Source organism: Bos indicus, chromosome 3, assembly GCF_029378745.1.
Source record: "Bos indicus isolate NIAB-ARS_2022 breed Sahiwal x Tharparkar chromosome 3, NIAB-ARS_B.indTharparkar_mat_pri_1.0, whole genome shotgun sequence".
Lineage (NCBI taxonomy): Eukaryota > Metazoa > Chordata > Mammalia > Artiodactyla > Bovidae > Bos > Bos indicus.
The window spans coordinates 120,582,972-120,602,538 of record NC_091762.1 but is presented as its reverse complement, the minus strand read 5'-3'; the positions used below and the strand labels follow the sequence as shown (position 1 = coordinate 120,602,538).

Genomic DNA, 19,567 nt, shown 5'->3' with positions numbered 1-19,567 from the left:
AGTGGTTCAATGGTTAGGACTCCGCTGTCACTGCCCGGGTTCTGGGGCCGATCCCTGGGCAGGAAACGAAAATCCCACACGGTTCACAGCATGGCCAAAACACTGTTAATTAAAAAATGTCCAATGGGCAGGCCCCCAGGGGGCCTCAGCCAGCCCCCTGGATGTCGCCAAGGGGGACCACCTGGCCTCCAGCCAGAAGCCGGTCACCACCCGCAGCAGGAAGAGTTTCTCCCTGCCCGGCAACAGCCCAGCCAATGAGAAGCCTCCACGCTTCAGGCCCGGTGCCTCCCGGGGACTGTTTGCAGCAGCCCCTCCGACCTGCGTCTCCTGTGAACGAGCTTCCTCTGCTCTTTGCTTCACCACAGTTTCTGACCTGAAACACAATGCTGTGCCGTTCCTGAATAAACCCATTTTGTTGGTAAAAAGTTGGCTGTTTTCTTGTTTCAGGTCATCACATCCACGTTTCTCCCCACGTTCTGCTCAGGTTGCTCGGGTACTCTCTAAGAGGACTGAGGCTCCATGCACAGCTCTCCCCTCTTCGTGGGTCCCCAGCATCGCCCCAACCGTCCATTCACAGCACTGGGCGCTTTCTAGCATGCATCTTCAAACTCTTCCAACCTCTAAGTTCCAAAGCCGCCTCCACATGTTTAGATACTTGTTACATCTCAGTAACAACTTTCTGACTTGGTCCGTTCAGACTGGCTGGATTTTAAGCAACAGGAATTTACTTGTCAGCGTCCTAGAGGCCCAGGACCACGGTGCTGGTGACCGGCTGACAAAGGACTTTTCTCCTGGGTGGCTGCCCAGTGGACCGCATGTGCAGAAGGGCTGGGCTGGCTCTCTGGGGGTCACCCAGGCAGGTACTCATCTCAGTCACAAGGTGACTTTAGGACCTGGTCCCCTCCAAGGCCACACCTTCTCCTCCCATGATGTTGAGGTTAGGACCTCAACATATGAATTTCGGGAAGACAGACATTCAGACCACAGCTCCAAGGACAGACGAAGCTCAGCCTGGAGGCTAAGGCCAGAGCCATCTCTGTGGCTAGAATGATGCCAAGAGGACCTGGGAGCACTGAAGAAGCCCACTCCCTCCCTCCTACACTGCAGGCTTCTCCCTTCTCACGGCTGGGTGCGGGAGGGGTGGGCAGCCCCAGAGCAGAGCAGACAAGGTGGGGCATAAGAGACAGGCAGATAGCGTGCACAGCCCTCTGGTTGCCTTTCTCTCCGCACCCGACCCATGCCGCTGGTAGGCTGGGGAACTGGAGGGCATTCCCAGCCCCCTCGCTCCTCTGCCCTGCTTCCTGCAGCCTGAGAGTGGATCACCCTTCCCAAGGGTTTGCCCGGCGGTTTGCCCATGCAGTGTCCGCCCGCCTCGGGGTTGATGCTACAGCACAGACGTGGCAGCCTGCCCGCTTCATCCTGTTTCTCACCCCGCCCGCGTGGACCAGCCCCCCAGCAGAGCTGCCCAGGGGCCGTCTCCTAAGCCTGTCACACCTACGTTCCGTGGCAGAATCCTCTTAGAAAATCTTCCCTCCATCCAGTTAGGCTCAGGTTCAGTTCCTCTGAAACAGTTCACGCCAGAGCCAGTTTTTCCTCTGATGTCCAGTGTTAGAGCAAGCGTGCAGGGATGCCAGGGCCGGCCCGGGACCAGCCTCCTCACGCCACGCCTCCCTCCACCCCTCCTGCTTCTGCTACAAACCCAGCACTCCTGGTATGTTTGCTGCGATCTCGTCAAGTCCAGTCTTTCTGTGGCAGACGGACGGGCCCACGTGACCCTACAGTTAGCCGGACGGAGACCCTGATGGCCTCTGTGCCCACTTCCTGCCCCAGCACCTCCCTTCTCTCCAGCAGGGGTGGGAGTGAGAGGCCTGGGCAGGATCGACTCCCTTTACAAAGTTTTCTCAGGCATTTCCACTGAACTATTTGCCATCACACTGCCCTTCACTCCCTAGCGCTTCAGCATGGGATACGTGTATTCTTTAAGAAAGAAAAAAAAAAACTGTGCATCCGCACTGATATTTCCCATTCTGATTCTTAGATTATACAATTTCTTACTTAAATTCTTCTATCTCACCTCTTTTAAGAAAAAATCTTCTTTATCATTATTTGCTTTCTCCTACAGGATACTTAGGACTTCCTGATGGCTCAGTGGTCAAGAATCCACCAGCCAATGCAGGAGACACAGGAGATCCAGGTTAAATGCCGAGTTGGAAAGATCCCCCACAGAAAGAGAAGGCAACCAGCTCCAGTATTTTTGCTTCGAAAATTCTATGGACAGAAGAGCCTGGCAGGCTATACTCCATAATGTTGCAAAGAGTCAGACACGACTGAGCGACTACTGCTAAGGACTAGAGCCTGGGGCTGCAGTGCGAGGGACACGACTGAGCGACTAAACCACCGCGGGACACATATGATTAATTCAGAATAGTAATATTGTCAATAAGACTACTAATTGAAGTCAATTTTTTGCTATTGTTTTTACAGCTTTCACACTGAGTATATAATATTAAAAAATATTATAGTTGGAATAACTAATTTCTCTGGCTGCTTATGTCACCAAACCAGCATACAAACTCATTTATTTCTAAAACTGTTTCTCTGAAGTTAGCTTTGCTTATGCAAAACACGGACGTGACCCTGTTGTCAATCGTGTGAAACAGGGACTTCCCGGGTGGCCAAGGGGCTGGGACTCTGTGCTCCCGGCGCGGAGGGCCTGGGTTCCGTCCCTGGTCAGGGAACTAGACCTCACATGCTGCAAGTGAGAATCTGAATGTTGCGACTAAAGATCCCACACGCCACAAGGAGGATCAAAGCGCAGCCACCGCGAGGGCCCAGCGCAGCCAGATAGAGAAGTAGGAACAGAAACCCTGTAAATCCAGGTTCGTCTCACACGTGGGCGCAGAGCCCCCAAGGCCAGCCTGCCACGCTCTATCAGCAGACGCCCTGACGCTGGGCCTCTGGGCTGTTTCAGTCTTTTGCTAATCAGGTATTGTCACAATGTATGTGTCATTTTGGGCCTCTGCCAGTGTGTCTTCAGGACAGATGTCTCCGAGTAGGATTAGCAGTGGGAGGGCGAGCGCACGCAGGGCTGGTCCAGGTGTTGCCCTTCCCGACGGGCACTTCGCGGTTTCGCCTCCCCCGGCAAGTGCGAGGTGCCCTGCCCCCAGCAAGTCTGTGGTCAGATCTGGACTCGGCCGACCTGGTAGGTGAGGACTGGGGTCCTGGGGTCCTGGGGCAATTTGGGTCTGCATTTCAGCTGTCTTTCCTTCTTGACTTTTGAGGCTGAGTAAGTTCTTTTGAATTATAAATAATCTTCCTGATTTTCAACTACAGCTTTTCATGGAGGTGAAATGCACGGTTACAACATGAAGTTCACTGTTCCACAGCGTCCACACGAGTGTGCAGCTGAGCAGCACTTTGTACACTCGCGTGCGTGCAGCTGCCACCTCTGTCTGCTTCCAGGACAGCCTGTCACCCCGGGAAGAAGCCCCATGGCCCCCAGTCACTCCCCCTCCCTACACACCACCCTCTGCTTCCTGCTTCAGGCTGCAACAGCTTTTGAAAATGTTAAACGTCATAAATACTTTTCCATCAAGTGTATCGTCTTTTCTTGTTCCTGGATTTTATGTTTTGTTGTTTCTTAAACTCTCGTGTACTGTCTCACGGCGGCCCTTCGTCTCCTTGTTGCGGAGGCTCTCTCCTCTACGGTGAGCGGGGGCTGCTCTTCCCTGCAGGGGCCGGGCTTCTCGTTACAGCAGCTTCTTGTCGCGGAGCCTGCGCTCAGCAGCTGCCCCACCGCGGCGTATGGCATCCTCCCAGACGGGATCAAACCCCTGTCCCCTGCACTGGCAGGCAGATTCTCACCCGCTGTTACCACCAGGGACAGCCGCTTGTTCTCGGATTTTAAATCACATTTAGGAAGGTTTTGCCCACTCCCCAGTTACACAGAAATTCACACACTGCTCCCAGCACTTGCTTCATTTTTCACACTTGGCTCTTGGACCCGTTTGTGACTTGTCTTGCCTGGTGTGTTGCCAGGTTTGAACTGATCTTTTTCCGTGTGCTGACTGCTCGTCACGTCGCTTGCTGACGACCTCGTCTCCTTCACCTCATCGTGGACTTGGTTATCCAGGCTCCAGGGTCTGTCTCTGCAGGCCCCGTGTCCCTGTGCACACGTGTCTGCATGTGGCCGGGCCTGGGGGTCCAGGGGCAGACCCAGAGGCAGGGAGGTCCAGACCTTCCTCCTTTCTCTTCTTGGAAAGGTCTTCTTAGCTGTTTGTCCTTCCCCTCCTCGTGTGACCTTTATAATTAGCTTTAGATCCAGATGGGGAAACATACTCTAGTACTTTCTTAAGAGGAAGATGCTTTGCTCAATCACGTCTCACTCTTTTGTGACCACATGAACTTTAGCCCACCGGGCTCCCCTGTCCATGGATTCTCCAGGCAAGGATACTGGAGTGGTTGCCATTTCATTCTCCAGGGGATCTTCCCGACCCAGGGATCCAGCCCGCGGCTCCCACTTTGCAGGCAGAGTCCTTACCGTCTGAGCGAACAAGTAGTTTCATAATGATTATGTTAAATTTATAAACTTACTTACTTGTAGAGAAATGGCTTTACAAGACTGTTTTCTTCTAGAACAAGGGGTTTCCTCTGTCTGACCAAGTCTAAGGTGTCCTTGAGGAAGCTTCAGAGTTTGCCTCACATGGGTTCACATTTCTTCTCCATCTTTCCCTCGCAAAGTCACCTTCTGTGCTGCCAGAAAGGGCGTGTCCCCCCGTATCTTCTGCCCAGCACGCCCCCCACAGCCAGTCTCCCCGCGGGGCCTGAAACCTGCTTTTCTGATCCCAGTGACGGGAAGCAGGGTGCCAGGGGACCCTTCCTCTCCCCCACCCCACCACCCAGACTTCCCGCCTCGGGCGCCCAAGAGATGCTCTCTCCCCGCGGATGGAGCAGGCAGAGCTGGGAGGTGGTGCTGGCCCCCTGCCCGCTCCCCAGGAAAGGAGCTGAGGAGAGTGGTCCTGGGGGGCCTGGGGCCGGGAGGTGGGCCCCGAGGGGGGCGCAGGACTGCCCGTGTGCATAGGAGCTGGCCTCTGGCTCTTCCCGCGGGAGGCGGGCCAGGCGGCCGGTGTGGCCGTCTGCGGCCCCCTGCCTGGTACGGAAAGGGAGCCAGGGCAGAGAGGCCACATCCAGCTGTGTGCCTGTGGCCGGGCCGCCCCCATCAGGGCCAGGGGCACTGCGGTGGGAGGTCGTGGGGAGGCGTGGACGGGGGGAGGCTGGCCACCGTGAAGGGCAGGGCTGCATGCACGCGAGGGCCAGTGTGTGCACATGAGGGCCAGTGTGTGCATGCGCGTGTGCGCGTGGGCCTGGCAAGGTACAGGGCAGTGAGGCGGCCTCCCTGAGGGGCCCCAGGGCGGCATGCTGATCCATCATGGTGGGGCTGCCACCGTCCATCGCGGGAGGGGGTGCAGGCAGCAGACGGGCACCCTCCACGGCCACTGCACTTTATTGGGGTCAGACACACACCATCGTCCTCATCCACGGGCTCTCGCGCCCAGGGCTCCCTGCCACACGGGGAACCCGACACACGCATGGGGCACACATTCCCCCAGAAGTAGATCAGGAGCCACCACAGCAGCCTCACACTCGGTATGCAGGGTCAGCCAGCCCCACGGCGCCTCCAGCTACAGCCAAGCCAGAGGCGCCTTCAGGCTGAACGTGCATGGCCCCTCCCTCGAGGACCGAGGCCAGCTCCAGTCCTGATGTGGTCCCGACATGGACGGGGCTCCCGCTTCCTGCTTTAGGGCCAGGACGTGGCGCAGCCTTCTGGCCCAGGAAGAAGGGGGCGGGCAGGGCTTCCAAGGCAGAAGGGGTGGCACTGAAGCCCAGCTCCAGGCCCGGGGGAGACCCTCACGCCTCCATCCAGAGGGCCTGGGCTTTGGAGGAGGGGCTCAGGGCAGGGTCTCCAGCGTCCACTCGGGGGCAGCTCTGAGGGTCTTCCCAGCTCGGGTGGGGCGGAGGGCCCCCTGGGCTCCTGCCTGAGCCGGCATCTCATCTCTCCGGCAACAGCATGAAGAAGGCTGCCTTCAGGAAGCGGCCAAAGCTGCAGAGCGCGGCCACCAGCCAGTGCGAGCGCAGGCCCGGGTCGGTGCTGACCACGCACTTGAGCACGTCCGTCTGGGAGGGGAGAGGGCACTGTCAGGGCGCGGGAGACGCAGTCCCGCCCCACCCAAGGCGGCCGTGCCGCTTGACGGGGTGCCTGCGGTCCAGCTGGACAAAGGCCCGAGGTCGGCCGTGAAGAGGCAGGAATCTCCTGAGCAGGGCACTTCCATGTCCCCTTGCAGACGCCGTGGGGGACAACCCCTTAGAACAGGAGCCCAGCGGGCAGCCACTCCTCACTTCCCTGTTTCTCCCTAGTCCTGCTAAGAAGCGCAGCCCCGGAGCCTGACCTCTGGCCGCACTGGCAGTCCGCGTCCTGGCTGCCCCGGTGCCCAGCCCCGCCGGGCCCAAGGACAGGATGGGCAGGGGACAGAGCTGCCCATGTCCCGCCTGCCATGAGTCACCCTGGCAGTCAGACCTTTCCTGCCCGCTCCGCTCCGCCTCCACCGTGGCTCCAACCCCAGCCCAGGGCTGACTGCTGTCCCCACAGCCGGTGGGCTGCACACACCTCTGCCGCCACCCACTCTACAAAGAAGGCACCGCTTCCAGCAGCCCCGGGCCGGGCCAGCGCTGGGCACATGATGGGGGACCCAGAGACAGAGGCGGAACGTGGCTCTGACCCCCAGTGGGCAGGGCAGCAGGCTTAGCTCTGGGGGGCGGGCATGCCCCGGGTCAGCCTTGGGGCAGGGATGCAGCCCCAGCCGCAACCGCCTCCCCTCCAGCCCGTCACCCCCGCTACCCCGCGGGCGCCCTCACCCATCCACCACGCCTCCGCAGCCAGGTTGCCAGCGTCTTCCGCACAAACTCCCCGAGACAGTCGACGAGGGCGTGCACCAGGGCGGGCTGGGCCTGCCGCACACAGTCCACGGCCAGGCCCGCGGCCACGGAGTACAGGGACACAACTTTGCCCCACGTGATGCCTGTAGGGAGAGAGGGTGCTGGTCACCAAGGGCCACCAAGGCCCCGCTCAAGGCCAGCCCGCAGCGTCACGACAGGGCTGAGCCTCCTGGAGCCACGCGCCCACCACCCCGAAGGTGACCGGGGTCAGCACCCAGGGCCAGCCTTGACCACCAGCTCCCAGTCAGACAGGGAGCTAGGTCACCTGGTCGCCGTGCAACTCCCGGCCACCATCTACTCAAGTCAGCTCCGCCAGCCCCGTGGGCCATTCTTAGATGTCCTAAGCTTCTGTTCCGCACCTGCACACCAGGGCCAGAGCCCGGCAACGACCCAGCCCACCTCTGCTGGAGAAAGCGATGGAGTAGAAAAGCAGTTTGGCAAAGAGGGACCTGAGCGGGTCAAGGGGGCTCAGGGACCTGGCGCTGGAGGCACTGAACAGCAAGCAGCTTCAAGGTGCACCTGCCCCAGCCTGGCTGTCCCCGGAACAGAGCGGGGCGCTCGCCATGGAAAGAAGCTGAGGCCCAGCAGGAAGGGCCATCCCCAGGCACCAAGCTGCTGAGGGCAGAACTAAGACAGAGCCTCCCTGGGGGAAGGACAGACGTGTGACAACCTGGGGATGAATGCCTGTCAGTCATAAAAAGCTCCTTAACACATAAAGAGATTCTGTACAACAAGGGAAGAAAAAGGATCCCCTGGAGACGGGAATGGCTACCCACTCCAGTATTCTTGTCTGGGAAATCCGAACAGAGGAGGCTGGCGGTCTACAGTCCATGGGGTCCCACAGAGTCAGACACAACGGAGCAGCTAATACTTTCACTTTCAACAGTTTCTGAAGAAATAGGAACACAAATGAATAGTGGATTCACAAAATAAAAAATACTAATAATACAATAGACGTACTCAATAAAGCAGACGGAGAAGACAATGGCACCCCACTCCAGTACTCTTGCCTGGAAAATCCCATGGATTGAGGAGCCTGGAAGGCTACAGTCCATGGGGTTGCTGAGGGTCAGACGTGACTGAGCAACTTCACTTTCACTTTTCACTTTCATGCATTGAAGAAGGAAAGGGCAACCCACTCCAGTGTTCTTGCCTGGAGAATCCCAGGGACGGGGGAGCCTGGTGGGCTGCCGTCTATGGGGTCACACAGAGTCGGACACGACTGAAGTGATTTAGCAGTAGCAGATGTTTTTCTGAAACTCTCTTGCTTTTTCGATGATCCAATAGATGTTGGCAATTTGATCTCTGGTTCCTCTGCCTTTTCTAAATCCAGCTTGAACATCTGGAAGTTCACGGTTCACATACTGTTGAAGCCTGGCTTGAAGAATTTTGAGCATTACTTTGCTAGCGTGTGAGATGAGTGTAATTGTTCGGTAGTTTGAACATCCTTTGGCATTGCCTTTCTTTGGGATTGGAATGAAAACTGACCTTTTCCAGTCCTGTGGCCACTGAGAAATCTGCAGGCAGGTCAAGAAGCAACAGTTAGAACTGTACATGGAACAACAGACTGGTTCCAAATTGGGAAAGAAGTACATCAAGGCTGCATATTGTCACCTTGCTTATTTAACTTACATGCAGAGTACATCATGTGAAATGCCAGGGTGGATGAAGAACAAGATTGCTGGGAGAAATATCAATAACCTCAGCTATGCAGTTGACACCACCCTTACAGCAGAAAGCAAAGAACTAAAGCGACTTCTTGATGAAAGTGAAAGAGGAAAGTGAAAAAGTTGGCTTAAAGTTCAGCTTTCAGAAAACTAAGATCATGGCATCTGGTCCCATCACTTCATGGCAAATAGATGGGGAAACAGTGGCAACAGTGAGAGACTTTATTTTTTTTGGGGGGGGGGCTCCAAAATCACTGAGGATGGTGACTGTAGCCATGAAATTAAAAGATGCTTGCTCCTTGGAAGGAAAGCTATGACCAGCCTAGAGAGCATATTAAAAAGCAGAGACATTACTTTGCCAACTAAGGTCCATCTAGTCAAAGCTATTGTTTTTCCAGCAGTCATGTATGGATGTGAAAGGTGGACTATAAAGAAAGCTGACTGCCAAAGAATTCATGCTTTTGAACTGTGGTGTTGGAGAAGACTCTTGAGAGTCCCTTGAACTGCAGGGAGATCAAACCAGTCAATCCTAAAGGAAATCAGTCCTGAATATTCATTGGAGGGACTGATGCTGAAGCTGAAGCTCCAATACTTTGGCAACCTAATGGAAAGAGCTGACTTATTGGAAAAGACCCTGATCCTGGGAAAGACTGAAGGTGGGAGAAGGAGACGACAGAGGATGAGATGGTTGGATGGCATCACCGGCTTAATGGACATGAGTTTGAGCAGGCTCCGGGAGTTGGTGATGGACTGGAAGGCCTGGCGTGCTGCAGTCCACGGGGTGGCAGAGAGCTGGACACAACTGAGCGACTGAACTGAACTGAATACACTAGACATGTGAAAAATGCTTACCCTCCCTGATAGTCAAAGAAGCCTCAATTAAAACGAGATGTAAAGGATAGTCTATGAGGTTGAAAATTCAAAGTGGCAATGTGTGGATCCAGGTAACTGTGCAGCCTGGTCCCTGTGACGGGAAAGGCATCTGAGGGCACCTGGCATCACCGGTGAGAGGACACCCCCTGGGGGCCGGGCCCTGGTCTGGCAGGAATAGCACAGGTGGGGAACGCAGGCCCTGGACCCCCATTCCCGGGGACGGTAGGTCACAGGAGCACAAGACAAGGCAAATGGACGCTTGTTCACAGTCACCAGGAGGTGGAAATGGCAAGACAGGAAGATTCGGGAGTGGGAGGGCGCGAAGTGGGCCATCTGCACAACAGAAGGTCATCTGGCCTCCCGAGGCAGGAGCTCTGACGGGGCCAGGACCACGCCGGCTGAAACAACACGTCCCCGAAGGACGCAGACTCGAGTGGGAGTGCGTTCCTGACGCGGCAGGGCCAGCGGGGCCGTGGAGACGGAGGCAGAGCGGTGGGCCCCGGGGCCGGCAGTGGCAGCTGCCGGATATCGAGGCAGCCGCTGGGTGTCAAGGGCTGCGTAGCCCTGCGGGTGGACAGATGCGCCGAATCGCACTCTACACGCTTAACCGGGGCCTCCCTCAGGGTTCCGTGACCCAGACGCCGAGCTCCCAGCGCGGGCCCAGGTGGCGGGGAGCCCGACCACACGCACCCCAAGGTGACGGCAACGAATCAAATGGTTAATCAGATACCACGTGAATTTCACCTCAGTTAAACGCAAATGTAAAAACCCCATGAACCAGGCCCACCTGGTGCTTTGACTCCCACCCCTTCAAAGCAGGCCCACGTCTGAAGGCCCCGAGCCAGCCCTGGCCCCCGGGACCCCCTCCTGCCGCTGGCCTTGGGCCCACTCCGCCAGCCTCAGCGCCACCCACGAGACTGCCCACCCTCAGGGCTCTGCTCATGGGCCCTCTCCAAGGGGCACCCAGGCCACGAGGGCGCCATGTCCTGGGGATGGCGACACCACGCCGTGCTCCCCGTTCACCAGCTGCTCACAGCGCACCGGCCCTGGCGGGCCCCCTGGACTCGGCGCCCCAGGTGGACACGTGGGCTCCACATGACTACGTTGGACCTGGAGAGAAAAGCTCTGGTCTGGGAGCTGCCAGCAGGCTGGTCTCCCGCGTGGGTCTTGCGTATGCCCTATTTTCTCTGAGCTCTTAGCGTTATTTTTTATGGAGATACGATCTCACTACCGGGCTTCCCTGGTGGCTCAGGTGGTAAAGAACCAGCCAGCCACGTGGGAGACCTGGGTTGGATCCCTGGGTCGGGAAGATCCCCTGGAGGAGGGCATGGCAACTGCCTCCAGCATTCTTGCCTAAACAACCCCATGGACAGAGGAGCCTGGCAGGCTGCAGTCCACCGGGTCGAAAAGAGTTGGACACGACCAAGCAACTGAGCACACAGCAGTCTCACTGCCATCAGTTCATCCTTTTGAAGTGTGAGATCCAAAAACTTTAAAAAGAAGACCCAGATGGGACTTCCTTGGTGCTCCAATGGTCAAGACTGCACTTTCAGCTCAAAAATAAAAAAAAAAGAGAGATCCAGTGTTCTTGGCGTGTTGACAGTGTTCACAACCACCTCCACTGCTGACTTCCGGGCGTGTTCACTCCAGGTCCCTGTCCCCATGAGAACGGCGTCCCCGTCACCGCAGCTCCTGGCAGCCTCTCCTCTCCTCGTCTCTGTGGATGCTCTGGACATTTCACGTGAATCAAATCACACAGTAGGTCCCCTCTTGTTTCCGACTCCTCAGGGAGCAAAACGTTTTCCAGGTTCCTCGCATCATCCTGCGCATCACCACCGCGTTCCTTGTCACGTTGGAGCAAGGCTCCATCGCGTGGGCCGACCACCAGTCAGGAGAACCTGGGTGGGGTCCCTCCGCTGCTGGCGGAGGGTCTGAAGGCCCACGGACAAGCCCTCGTGTGGACATGTGGCTTCCCTTCTCAGGGGCGAACCCCGGGGCATGGAGCTGCGGGCTCAGGTGGGGGACGCCATCAGGGTCACCCCACTGAAGACACAGACACGAGGTCCACCGTGGCGGCTCGCGCCTCGAGGCCTCCCGAGCTGGGTTCCGAAGGCCTGCCTCCACCCCCAGGGGGTGCGAGATGGAGTCTCGTGGCTGGGCGTGCATTTCCCTGGTGACTGATGAAGGTCAGCGACTTCTCACAGACATCTCGGAAGAGACGACTATTTAGATTCCTTTGCTCATGTTTAAAGGAGGCTGCCTTTTTAGCACAGATTTCTGAGAGTACTTTATCTCATGTTTTTTATCTTTTCATGGTAAAATACTTTTTTCTTGTAATGAGAAGTAAAAAAATGAAAATACTTGCCAACTTCATGTTTTCCCACAAAAGGGAACAGAGAAGCCCCTTCAGCCAAGACGCAGCGGGAGCGTCACCCCGCCGCTGCATGTGGGGGGCTCGGCAGCATCAGGGTGCTGGCACGTGGCGGGCACCCAAGCCCTACCCTGCAGTCCTGGAGCCGCCCACCCCACCGGCCACAGCCACAGAGGAGAGGGGCTGCCCAGGAGAGTGAAGGGGAGGCGGGTCCAGCCCCGGGGTCAGCGGGCCAGGCCCCGCTGCGGGGAGAGGCCGTAGGAGTTCTGCGGTCCAGAGAGGTCGAGAAACGGCCTGCAACACACACAGCGACGAGGGGGCAGGCGGGCGTGGGGGCTGCCGCGAGGAGGGGGCGGAGCCCGGCCCGGGGAGGGTGGGCCGGCAGCTGGGGAACTTGGGCCCAGGTCGGTGGGGTACAGCCCCAGCGGTTTCAGACTGAGCTCCACGCACTCCATCCCCAGGACACACCTCCCTCCCGGCCTCCGGGGCCCTCCTGGAACCCACAGCCCTTCTGGGCCCATCTCTGGTCGCCAGCCCTAAGCGGGCTGGGCAGGCAGGCTGGACGCTCCATCCGGCCCCCCACCCTCCCGCCACCGCCCTGGGCCCCGGCCCCCGCCCGCCCGGCCGCATTCCCAGAAATGACCCTTCCTTTTAAAGCCAGGCCTCGGCTCATAAACCAGCTGCCCGCCCGACAGCTCGGAGACACACACAGGCGGCCACCCACACGCCGGCGTCAGGCCGGGACGGGCCCGGGGGGTGGTGGGGGAGCCCAGCATGGCGGACAGCTCCAGGTGCCCACCGTGCCCCTTCCTGCCTGGCCCCTCTAACTGCCTTCTCCACCAGGCCAGCCTGGATGCCCCCGAGCCCCACCCGGGGGAGGGCTGTCAGGCCCTCCAGGGCACCCTGATCTCTCCCCACCCCTCGGGGTCCTGCCCTTGGTGACCGCTGCACGGAGAGCCGCGCTGACCCTGTGGAGGCTGGCCCGCAGCTGGCGGTCCCGTGTCCCGCACCTTCAACGCCGGCCTGCCCGCCAGGGGTCGGGAGGCCTCCTCAGAGGGGAACACAAGGAGGCAACACCCCGAGGGTGGGGTCAGCAGACGGGGCCTCTGACGGGCCTGCAGCCCCTCCATCTGGCCCTCTGTCTTCAGTGGGTGAGTGGAGGGTCCCCCTCGGGGCAGGGATGGTGGTCCGGGCTCCTCTGCCCCGAAGCCCTCCAGTGCTAAGCACGCCTCGGCTGAGCAAAGGCGGGGCGAGCACCAGGTCACAGCACCAGTCAGCCCAGGGCTCGAGGCCTCCGGGCTGCCTGGGGCCTCCTCTGCAGCAGGCTGTGCCCCCAAAGCCCCAGGGGGAAGGGGGCCCTCCCCACTCCCAACGCTGCCTGGCCACTCACACCTGTCCTCCAGCTGGGATGCAGCCCCGAGCACTCAGCTGTGGGCCCGCGTGGACCCCTCCCCGAGGCCGGGACCACCATCCATGCCTCAGGGTCCCCGGCCAATGCAGCTCCGGGCGCCGGGGGGCACGCCGGGTCGGCCAAGGAGAAGGTGCTGTCCCGGGAGGGGCTCTGCTCCTGGACGCCCAGCAACGCCCGGCGCCTGCCCCATACCAGAACCCAGGCCCGAGGCGGGTGCACTGAGCTGGGCACCCGCTCACAGGTGGGCCACAGGGAGCCCACGGGCTCCCCAGGAGGGGACGTGGGGACGGGAGGGGCCTGGGGACGAGTCCGGGGGTCTCCTGTGAGCCTGGAGGCAGGTGTGTGGACAGGAGCAGCAGGAGGTGCCCTCAGGTGAGGAAGTGAGGGAAGGAGGCGACAGGGATACACACTGCCCGCCGCCGGGGCCCAGGGGGGGCTCTAGGAACCCACAGGCTGTGGGCCAGCAAATGCCAGGTGAGGCACCCCCACTGCAGAGCACCGCTCCCGTGGGGGGCCGGCTGGCAACATGCCTCTGCTCAGCACACTCCGGTGCAGCAACCCCGCAACTTTTCAGGTTCCAGGAGCCTGGCAGCACCCACTCCAGCTGCCAGGGAGTGGGCACCGCACTGCGAGAAGCCCAAGCGAGCAGCAGCGCCAGCTGGTAGCCTGACCCACACCACCAGCCAGGACTTCCGGCCAGGGCAGCCCCAGAACCCCACGAGGGGCCCATGCCCTCGGACCCAGGGAGGTTCCCGGACAAGCCCACCTGTGCTGCAGCCCCGGCCCCGACAACTCCCAGGCCCCAGGCCCCGCTGGCACCGTGGGTCCCCGGCCTAGACACGAAGCCTCACCTGCAGAAAAGATCTGGGTCGCCACAGCCAGGAAGGCGTCGGTCACCACGGTCTCCGACTGCAGGGAGAGGTTCAGCTGGCGGGCCACGTTGCGGTAGACACTGGGCCGGATCAGCTCCAGCTCGTCCGCTGCGCGGGACCAGGGGTGGGTCAGAGGGGTCCCACGGGCCAGGGGGCCAGCCCACAGCCGCAGAGGGGGCCCTGACCCCAACCTGATCCCTGACCTCCGACCTGTCCCATGCCCACCCACTTGACACCACCCCCAGGGTCCCCAGGGACAAGGCCAGGGAGGTGCGGTAGTCACCCCAGACCTGCCTGTGGGCTGCCCCTCTGAGAAGTCAGCCACGCCCCCCCTCCCCAGGGCAGAGCCGGCTGGGCCGGTGCAGCGGGAATCCCGGGCGTGCCTGCTCGGTGACTCACAGCACACAGCAAGCTGCCCGGGCAGGCGGCCAGTCCCAACGTGGGCAGGGTGGGGGCCAGCGACCCCACACAGGTGGGGAGCCCGCGGCTGCCTCGGGGAGGGGCAGCCTCACCAGGCCCAGCGTCATTCAGGAAACCAGAGACCAAGCCGCTGCCCGGAGGTGGCAGGCCTGGGCTCCTGGTGCCCGGCGGGGATGCCCATCAGTGGAGGAACGCCCTCACAGGGCCCCGTCTACACCATGTCCGCAGGGACGTGCCGGAACCCCTCATGGCCCACGCACTGGGTGTCCCCCAGCCCGGCCGCTTCTCCAGCCAAAGCAAACAGGGAAATGCTTCCCACTGGAGGGCCCGGTGATAAGGGCAACGCGTCGGCCCTGGGGCCAGCTGCACTCCGTCCAATTCAGGAAGATCTGAAGCCAGAGGGGGACTGAGGCTGGTGGAGCCATGGGGGCGGTGGCATGGAAACTCCCAGGGCGGGCCTGGCCAGCCATTCCCACGCACAGACCCGGGGGGCGACTGGGGACTGGCCCCAAGAGACCAGCTGCGGGGGCGCGCCCCCCGCCTCTTCCTGTTTGCTGCTGCTCCCAGAGCTGGGAGTCTGTGCCGGGGAGGGGCTGCGGGTGCTGGGGATGGGGACGGCTCCAGGCCGTGACAAGAGGCGGGGGGCTCACGTAGAGCAGCTCACAAGGGCCGCACACTGGGGGTCCAAGCTACCTCCCTCCAGGGTCCCCTCAGCCACCTGGCAGACGCTGAGCCCAGGGACTGGCCGTGAAAGCAGCCTGGGGAGGGCCCCGAGGCCTGGCCCTGCGGAGGGCCAGCGTGGGGCACTTGGCTGGACTCTGCTCCCCCAGTCCAGGCCGGAAGCATCCCAGGCTCCCTGGATCCGAGGTCACAGTTCGGGAAGGACAGTGATTAGCGGAGCCCACAGCGGGGCTTTCCAGACAAGTTCAAACAACAGGGACCCTGGCCTGAGGCCCTGTTCCAGGCAAGGCTGGGGAGCTGGGGGCCAGCAGGGCCGCAGGGCAGGCCAGGACAAAGGAAGGACTTCCTCCTGGCCACTCCAGGGGCCTCTCAGCACCCCGAGATACAGAATTCTCCAGGGCCCTCTGGAACGTTCAGCCCAGGCTTGTCCCTACAGCCCAGCTGGAAGAAACGGTTTGAGCCCTGGCCTCAGGGGAGCACAGGCACTCTGGACCTTTGGCTGAAACCTCAAATCCCACATGCTCCCCTCCCCCAAGGCCCAGGTGGGACACCACCCCCCTGCAGCTCTCAGCTGCACACCACGCCAACACTCCTGGGCAGACCAGGTCTACACAGCCTTGCCCCCAGGGTCCACAGAACACGAGGGCCAGCCTGAGAAGAGGCGGGCATCCCCTTCCACGGGGTGCTCCCTCCAACCCAGGGTCCTGGGCCAGTCTCTCAACCCACTCTGTCTGGAGAGCCACCCATTGGGGGCGTGTGCCCCCAAGCCCCCCTGAGTGCACACTCCCCACGTGGAAGGTCACGCCGGGCGGTGTAGAACTGGGCAACCTTCGTCCCCATGGCGAGATGGGTTGAATGAGTCAGCTGAGAGGGTCCCTCCCTCTCTGCGGTCCTTGGAGAAGATGGAGACAGTTAAGCCCGATGACCCTGGAATCAACCCCCCACCAACGTCTACACAGCAAGCTGTGCAGGCGGGGTTCACGGCTACCCAGCCTCACACAGTTTCTGGTCTCCTGGGCACTAATTTCCGCAGGAGCCCGGGGAGGCCTCCAAACCCAGAGAAAAGAGCAGCCCACACAGGACTGCAGCCAGTAACTGTGAGGACCTATTTTCCAAAACAAACATCAGGACACGTGGTCCGACAAAGGATTTTTGTGCCCAGCTGAGTACAAGGGTCACTCTGGAAATTTAGCCACGAAAACATCATTCCTCCTGGAGTTTTCTATTCTTTATGGCCAGGATGTGTGCAATCTGGGCTCAGCAGGCAGACAGTAGGTCTGGCGGGTGCACAGGCCAGCTGACGGGGGAGCTAGGAGAGGTGGGTGCTGGAGGGAACCCCGCCCGCCTTGCGCGATAGATCCCTCAGGGCACCAGGACCAGTCCCCTCCCTGCCCCGGAGGGAAGACAGAAGCCCGGCTACCCGGTGGGCTGCCAGTGCAAGGACAGCTGTACCCGAGCCGCTGCGTGTCCGCCCGACCGGCTGGAAGGGGCAGCCTGGGGACCCCGCCGGCCGGCCGGCCGGAGCCCACACTCACCCAGGCGCAGCAGCACGGCGCACACCTCCGCCAGGCGGCCGCCGGGGACCGGCGCGGCGCGCTCGGGCGCGCTCCAGGAGAGGCCAGCGCGCAGCAGTCGCGCGTGCACGAACTCGCGGCCGAGAGCCTTGGCCTGGGCCACCAGCTCCTTGTCGGTGGGCGAGCGGTCAAAGGCGTCCATGATCTCGGCGGCGAAGACCGAGGAGCGCCGCAGCACCTCCATGGCGGGGACGAGGGCGGGGGGCGCCGCACCTGCGGGCAGACGGCGCTCAGACGGGCCCGCCCTGTCGCCCCGGCCGGGCTGCGAAGGGGAAGGCCGGCCGCGCGGAGGGCGGGCAGCGGGGCGCGGGGAGGGGGCGCGGCGCGCGCCGGGGCGCACCGGGAGGCCGGGCGGGGCTGGGCTCCGGGGCAGGGCTCCGGCCGGCCGGCTGCGGGTGAGCGCTCCGGTTGGTGCTCCAGATCTTTAAAAGCGCGGAGTCACATTCTTTCAGATGCCAAGCTCAACCACAAGGATCCTCGCGGCCGCCGAGGGTAGGAGGGACCGCGGCGAAATGGCGATTTGCTCCGGGGCCGCCGCACCCGCGCGCGAAGACTAGTGCGCGGGGCGACGGAGGCGTGGGCACGGCCCGATCTGCGCCCGGCCGGCGGCCGCCGGGACCCCGGCCCGGCCCCGCGTCCTGGGCCGCCCGCCTCCGCGCCTCGCGATCCTCGGTGCCTGTCCCCGGCCTCGCCGTCCCCAAGGCTCCGCCCGCCCGCTCACCTCTCCCGCCGCATGTCTCGGGCGCGGGGGCCGGGGACTACTGCTGGCTTCAGGACCTGCGGGCCGCCGCCCCCGCCGCTCGAGATCCTTCCATTCAAACCGGCGAGGCCGCGCGCCCCGCCCCGGTGCCCGCCCAGTCTACGCCGAGCCGGCTGGAGCGCCGAGTGCGCGGGGCCTCGGGCCCTCCCGGGGCTCTGGCGGCGTCGTCGGGGGCGAGGGGAGCTCGGGCAGCACTGCGCGACTCTCCGCCGGCTGGAGGCGAGGCTTGGGGCTTTGCCTTCTAAGGGAAAGGCAACCCCGGGGCGGAGCCGCGGCCGGAGCTTCCCCGCCGCCTCCCCGCTTAAGGAGGACCGGGCTAGTTCCCAGGCGCGCTCTGGGAGGGCCTGGGGGCGGGAGCTGTCCCCGCCTGGCCCGATGAGCAGGACCTAGCGCGGGCCCCAGCCGCGTGGGCTCACACCCGGCTTCATCAGCTTATTGATTTCTAGAGGTTCTTTGTATGTTCTGGGTGCTGTGTCCCTGGCCTTACACATGGCTGGACATTGTATCGATAGATGCATATTTGTGTGTGCTTTGTACTGAAGTTGTCGCCATTATCTTCTGCTATCTTTGGCGTGGCTGTGTTGAACAGTTTTCTCCATGACATCCCATTTATCACTTTTCTCACCTTCAGTGATTTTCCATTAGGACATTCTCCCCTGTTTTAGAAGCTTAATTGTTTTAGCGTTCACATTTACTTCTGTGAGGGATTGCAGGTTAATTCTTGTGAATATTGTGATGGGGTCAGAGCTCGTCTTTTCCATATGGATGTCCAGTGGACCTTCATTGTTTATTGCAAAGACCGTGCTCTTTCCACTGATCTGGAGAACAGTCCGCATTATAAGCCAAGCGACCGTATATGTGAGGCTCTGTTCTGGGTGCTCTTCTGTCCCACTGTTCCATTTCTCTCTCTCTTGGTATGTGGGTTCTTATTTCCCAGGTCAGGGATCGAACCCATACTGTGGAAGAGTGGTTTTAGCCAGTGGACAGCCAGGGACAGCCCTGTTTCTCTGTCCTTAAGTCAGCATCCCACAGTCAAACAACAAATAGGGTGCTCCCACCTGCCTGAATCCACGTGTATACAACACTGCGCCCGTATCTGGGAACGCGTATTCTTTCCCTGTGTGCATAGGATGTTAAACGAAATAGATCATGTCCTGGGCCAGGAAGTCTCAACAAATTTCAAAGGATTGAAATTATACAAGTGTGTCCTCTCTGAGATAAATGAAAACTCAAAAACAGGAAAACTACCAGAAAGCCTCCAAGGAGTTGGAATTGAATATCACACTTCTAAATCATCAATGAGCCAAATAGTAAATCACAGGAAAAGTTGTAGAATAATTTAAAATGAGCAGTAGTGAAAATATGGCACATTAAATGCTGTGGAAGGCAGATAAAGCAGTCCTTTGAGGAAAACGTATAGTTTTAGAAAAAAGTTGGAAAGTTAATGCTCTAAGCTGCAACTCAAGAAGCTAGAAAAAGAACAACAAATTAAACTCAAAAGCGAGAGGAAATAAAAATAAAAGCAGAAATTGGTGGGAAAAAAGCAAAACTCAGGGAAAATCAATCAAGCCAAAAGTTGGTACTTTGAAGAGAATGCAATGGATAAACCCCTGGAAATACTGGATTAAAAAAGGAACACAAATTCCAGTGTCAGGAATGAAAAAGAGGACATAGCCACAGATATAGCAAACATTAAAAAGGTAAGAGGCTTCCCTGAGGATCCGCTGGTTGAAACTCTGTGCTCCCAATGCGAGGTGCCGCAGCTCGATCGCTGGTCAAGAAACTGGATCCCACATGCTGCAACCAAGACCCGGAACAGCCAAATCATTTTTCAAAGGGAATGAGACGATAGTGTGAGCAACTTTATGAAAATAATTTGAAATGTAAATGAAATAATTTACCAAAACTGACACTAGAAGCAATAGAAAATTCTGGATAGTCCTAT

At 59.9% G+C, this 19,567-nt stretch overlaps 1 protein-coding gene across 1 annotated transcript; it reads right to left on the bottom strand.

Moving 5' to 3' along the window:
* Positions 1 to 5,487: 5,487 nt before the first annotated feature.
* BOK (BCL2 family apoptosis regulator BOK) lies at positions 5,488 to 17,857 on the bottom strand. The gene is made up of 5 exons (XM_070787093.1): positions 17,584 to 17,857; positions 16,824 to 17,075; positions 14,167 to 14,295; positions 6,913 to 7,076; positions 5,488 to 6,174 (listed from the first exon to the last, which is right to left on the bottom strand). Exons 2-5 carry the CDS (start codon positions 17,044 to 17,046, stop codon positions 6,049 to 6,051), a joined length of 642 nt encoding a protein of 213 aa, XP_070643194.1. The 5' UTR covers positions 17,047 to 17,075; positions 17,584 to 17,857; the 3' UTR covers positions 5,488 to 6,048.
* Between the last annotated feature and the right edge of the window lie 1,710 nt (positions 17,858 to 19,567).